Raw genomic sequence first — 6,000 nt, 5'->3', positions numbered from 1 at the left:
GCAGCGACATGGCATCCACAGTCATCTGTGCGAGATCACTCCGCAGGTTCAGTAGCCTCTGAAGTGAAGAGAGCTTTCCCCATTTCTATCCTAAATTGGCTACACTGTGTCTTGAAACTGCATCCCTGGTTTGAGACTCCCTAACCAGCGAAAACATCTTTCCTTCATCTAGCCTGTCCAGTCCTGTTATACTTTATTTATTTATTCATAATGTATATTTATTATTTGTGTCACAGGTAGGCATACATTCACACTCCAATGAAGTTACTGTGAAAATGCCCGACCGTCACACTCCAGCGCCTATTCAGGTTCGCTGAGCGAAAATTTCGCATAGTCAATGCACCTAACCAACACGTCTTTCAGACTGTTGGAGGAAACTGCAGCACCCGAAGGAAACCCATGCAGACACGGGGAGAATGCAGACTCTGCACAGACAGTGGCCCAAGCTGGGAATCATATCCGAGTCCCTGGCGCTATGAGGCTAGCCACTGTGCCACCGTGCCGCCCTCGTTTTATATGTTTTATATGTTTCAGTCACAATTTTATATGTTTCGATCAGATGCCCTCTCATCCTTCTAAATTCAAGTGAATACATGAGGTGGAAATACCAGCGTTGGAATGGGGTGAGCACAGTAAGTCGTCTCACAACACCAGGTTAAAGTCCAACAGGTTTATTTGGAATCACGAGCTTTCAGAGCACCGCTCCTTCATCAGGTGAGTCAAGTGAATACAGGCCCAGTCGAATCAACCTCACCTCCTAGGACAGTCCCACCAATTCCGGTATCAGTTGTAGTCCCCACAGACCCTTTCTTATTTACCGAGATCAGAACTATACGCAATACACCGGGCATGGTCCAAGGAAGGCCCGGCATAACTGCAGTAAAGCTTCCGTAATTCTGAACTCAAATCTTCGTGCAGAGAAGGCCTTCCTAATTGCTTGCTGTGCATGCCTCTCCAATTTCATTGACTGGTGTACAAGGACACGCAGATCCATTTCTACATCACACTTCCAAATATATGTTGCGTTCTGCTTTACACACCAGTATATAACTGCACATTTGTCACCCTGTACTGCATCTGCCACGTGGTCACCCATTCACTCAACTTGTCCAGATCACAGTGAAGCCCCCCTTCATCCTCCACACAGCTCACAATTACGCCCAGTTATGTATCACCAACCCTTTTGAAGATGTTACATTTGATTCCCTCATCCAGATCCCACAGTTGTACAGTGCGAGGGACCTGGGTTCGATTCCCAGCTTGGGTCACTGTCTGTACGGAGCCTGCACATTCTCCCCGTGTCTATATGGATTTCTTCCGGGTGCTCCGGTTTCCTCCCACAGTCTGAAAGACGTTCTGGCGAGGTGCATTAGCTACGCCATGCTAAATTCTCCCTCAGTGTACCCGAACAGGCGCTGGAATATGGCGACTCAGGGATTTTCACAGTAACATCATTGCAGTGTTAACGTAAGCCTACTTGTGACTAATGAATAAATTTAAAAAGTTGGGATTTGGGGTACCCCACTAGTCGCTGACTGCCACTCGGAAAATGACCCATTTATTTCCACTCTCTTGTTTCTTATCTGTCAACGAATTCCATACCTTTTCTAATACATTAACCCCATTTCACGCGCTTTAATTTGGCCTCCTGATATTTAATGAAGAACCATCTCAAATGTCTTCTTGAAGTGCAAATACACCACATACACTGGTCCCACCTTGCCTATCCCATTATTTGCATCCTCAAAGAACGCAAGTAGGTTTGTTAAGAATGACGTCTTTGTTAAGCCCGTGCTGGGTTCATCAAATTCAGTTAATGCTTTCCACATGTTTTACTATCATGTCTTTTATAAGTTTCTAACATCTTCGATGAGACTAAAGTCAGGCTGTAATTCATCATTTTTACTCTCCCTTCCTTTGTGTACATTAAGGTTACATTTGTCACTCTCCAATCTGTCGGAACTGTTCCAGAGTTTATAGAAGATTAGAAGATGACCACCAATGTATCCAATATTTTCAGGGCCATTTCCTTTCATACTCTGGGATGTAGATTATCAGGCCCGAGTGGTTAATCAGCATTTAACCCGATTAATTTCCCCAGTACGATTTTCGTACTAATACTGGTTTTCAAAACTGCCGCCTTCCAACTAGCCCCTTGGTTCCCTAACATTTCTGTGAGGATATGTGTGTCCTCTTTTGTGAAGGTGGTGTCAAACTTTGTGTTCTATTCATCCAACATTTCTTTGTTCCCCATTATAATTTCCCTGGATTCTGACTGTAAGGTACTACATTTGTCTTTACTAATCGTTGTCTCTTCAGAAAAATCATAGAAGCTTTAACAATTAGTTTCTATGTTCCCTGCTATTTTACTTTCATACTCTATTTCCCCCCGCGATCATTTGGTCTTCTTTTGTTGAATTCTAAAACGGTCCTAAACCTCAGGATTGTTGCTTCTTCTGGTAATTTTATATATCTTAGAACTAAGAAGTAAAATTTCCTCTCCTGAAAGACATTCGAGAAGAAGATGAGCTTTGGCGACATAAGATTTTCACAGTAACTTCATTACACTGTGAATGTAAGCCTACTTGTGACGAATAAATACACTTTAAACCTTTAAACTTTAAATTCACATGGTGTTTGTTTCAGCATAATCAATTAAGTGAATTGAAATTCTCAGCTGCCAGGGTGGAATTGGAACTCCTGTCCCCAGAGCGTTATTTCAAGCTTCTGGAATGCTAGCTTAATAATAATGATATTGCTATACTACCCCTTAGACTGAAATATCATCACATCTAATAATGGAATAACTGAACATTCAGCACTGGGTCACAGGTTGGATCACGAGCTCAGGTGTCTGTTGTGGGAATTGAACACATTACCGTTTGACTCAAAACTTATGCGGATTCCACTGAGATTAGACTGTTAACTGGTCATAATTTGTGTTTTGACATGATGACATTCAGCTCAGTGTGCCCACAGTCTGAAAATCTGTGCCCAATACACCGTACAAAGTTTATTTATTACTCACAAGTAAGGCTTACATTAACACTGCAATTACGTTACTGTGAAATTTCTCTAGTCGCCACAGTCCAGCGGCTGTTCGGGTCAATGCACCTAACCAGCGCGTATTTCCGAATGTGGGAGGAAAATGGTGTAACCGGAGGAAACCCACGCAGCCACGTAAGTTACATTTATAGTATAAATTCATTTGTAATGAATTTGTAGTTTTTAATTTGAAATTTCCAAATTTGGAATTTGGAATTTGTAATGGCCTAGTGTAGCAGAACGAGAGAAATGACCGAATGTAGTATGTATTTATGCTACATTCGGTCATTTCTCTCGTTATACTACACTCGGTAAGAGGCCATCCCTCTATTTATGCTGCATTAGGTCCTCTCAATTAGTACGAGGGTAGACCACGGATCTGTTTCTGTTACATCTGATCCCATCTCTTTTTATATTACACAGATTTTTTCTCTTTACATTACATCAGAGACTGTCTCTGTTATTCAACATACGACTATGTATATGTTGTTGGCATTTAATTGTCAGAAGCAAGATTTCTCCCAGCCCGGAATGTTATGCTGACATAATGACAATGATTAATGGGAATCCATCCAAAAGTTCCATCAATTCCTAAAATGACATCAGGAAGCACGCGAGGTAGAAGGTCTTATCGATCTTGACGTTAATCATGCATGAGCTGCACTATCAGAACAGCTGAACGCTGAGTTTGGTTCCCTTAGACCTGAGCAGTTTACAAAGAACAAACAAAGGACAAAGAACAATACAGCACAGGAACAGGCCCTTCGGCCCTCCAAGTCTGCACCGATCATGTGTTCCTAACTAGACCATCCGTTTGTATCCCTCCATTCCAAGTCTGTTCATGTGGCTATCTAGAGAAGTCTTAAATGATCCTAGCGTGTCTGCCTCAACCACCTTGCTTGGTAGTGCATCCCAGGCCCCCACCACCCTCTGTGTAAAAAACGTCCCCTGCATATCTGTATTGAACCTTGTCCCCCTTACCTTGAACTTGTGACCCCTTCTGTTTGTCATTTATGACCTGGGAAAAAGCTTCTAACTGTTCACCCTATCTATGCCCTTCATAATTTTATAAACTTCTATTAGGTCGCCCCTCAACCTTCGTCTTTCCAGGGAGAACAACCCTAGTTTACTCAATCTCACCTCATAGCTACATACGAACATAAGAACATAAGAAATAGGAGCAGGAGTAGGCCATCTAGCCCCTCAAGCCTGCTCCGCCATTCAATAAGATCATGGCTGATCTGATCGTGGGTTCAGTTCCACTTACATGCCCACTGGCCATAACGCTTAATTCCCTTAATTCTTAAAAATCTATCAGTGACTTAAACACATTTAACGAGGTAGCCTCTACTGCTTCATTGGGCAGAGAATTCCAAAGATTCACTACCCTCTGGGAGAAGAAGTTCCTCCTCAACTCTGTTTCCTCGGGTGGATGGAAGTATAAGGGGGCATAACTATAGGGTTCGTGGTGGGAGATATAGGAAGGATATCAGAGGTAGGTTCTTTACGCAGAGAGTGGTTGGGGTGTGGAATGGACTGCCTGCAGTGATAGTGGAGTCAGACACTTTAGGAACATTTAAGCGGTTATTGGATAGGCACATGGAGCACACCAGGATGATAGGGAGTGGGATAGCTTGATCTTGGTTTCAGATGAAGGTCGGCACAACATCGTGGTCCGAAGGGCCTGTTCTGTGCTGTACTGTTCTATGTTCTATGTTAAATCTATGTTAAATCTGTTCTAAATTGACTCCCCCGTATTTTGAGGCTATGCCCCCTAGTTCTTGTTTCCTTAGTAAGTGGAAATAACCTCGCTGCTTCTACCCTGTCTAGCCCCTTCATTATCTTATATGTCTCTATAAGATCTCCCCTCAACCTTCTAGACTCCAATGAGTACAGGCCCAGTCTACTCAATGTCTCCTCATAAGCTAACACCCTCACCTCCGGAATCAACCTGGTGAACCTTCTCTGTACCCCCTCCAAAGCTAATATATCCTTTCTTAAATAAGGGGACCAAAATTGTACACAGTATTCTAGGTGCGGCCTCACCAGTACCCGGTACAGTTGCAGCATGATCTCCCTGCTTTTAGACTCCATCCCACTCGCGATAAAGGCCAACATTCCATTTGCCTTCTTGATTACCTGCTGCACCTGTAAACTGAGTTTTGGTGATTCATACACAAGAACCCCCAGGTCCCTCTTCACAGTACCATGTTGTAATTTTTCACCGTTTAAATAATAGTCCATTTTACTATTATTCCTTCCAATGTGGACAACCTCACACTTACCAATGTTATACTCCATCTGCCAGATCCTTGCCCACTCACTTAGCCTATCCAAATCTCTCTGCAGACTGTCTGTGTCCTCCACGCAATTTGCTTTCCCACTCATCTTTGTGTCATCCGCATACTTTGTTACCCTACACTCAGTCCCCTCTTCCAGATCGTCTATGTATATGGTTAATAGTTGAGGCCCCAGCACCGATCCCTGCGGCACGCCACTAGTCACTGATTGCCAACCGGAAAAGCACCCATTTATTCCGACTCTCTGCTTTCTGTTAGATACAGTAAGAGTTTTAACAACACCAGGTTAAAGTCCAACAGGTATATTTGGTAGCAAATACCATAAGCTTTCGGAGCGCTGCTTATGGTATTTGCTACCAAATAAACCTGTTGGACTTTAACCTGGCGTTGTTAAAACTCTTACTGTATCTAACAGAAAGCAGAGAGTCGGAATAAATGCTTCGTCTGACGAAGGAGCAGCGCTCCGAAAGCTTATGGTATTTGTTACCAAATAAAACTGTTGGACTTTAACCTGGTGTTGTTAAAACTCTTAATGTCTTCACCCCAGTCCAACGCCGGCATCTCCACAGCTATCTGTTCGATAGCCAATCCTCAATCCACGCTAACACTTTACCCCCAAATTCTGTGTACCTTTATCTTATGCAGCAACCTTTTG

At 43.1% G+C, this 6,000-nt stretch overlaps 1 protein-coding gene across 1 annotated transcript in view; it reads right to left on the bottom strand.

Annotated features, from left to right (window-relative positions):
* Positions 1 to 248: 248 nt before the first annotated feature.
* The window catches only part of LOC144483991 (uncharacterized), an 86,863-nt gene continuing 81,111 nt past the window's right edge, over positions 249 to 6,000 (bottom strand). The window contains exon 4 of the mRNA XM_078202567.1: positions 249 to 300. Within this exon, the coding sequence (XP_078058693.1) occupies positions 249 to 300 (52 nt within the window). The remainder of the gene's footprint in view (positions 301 to 6,000) is intronic.

This window comes from Mustelus asterias, unplaced genomic scaffold (assembly GCF_964213995.1).
Source record: "Mustelus asterias unplaced genomic scaffold, sMusAst1.hap1.1 HAP1_SCAFFOLD_85, whole genome shotgun sequence".
Taxonomy (NCBI): Eukaryota; Metazoa; Chordata; class Chondrichthyes; order Carcharhiniformes; family Triakidae; genus Mustelus; species Mustelus asterias.
This window is presented reverse-complemented; position numbering and strand designations above follow the sequence as displayed.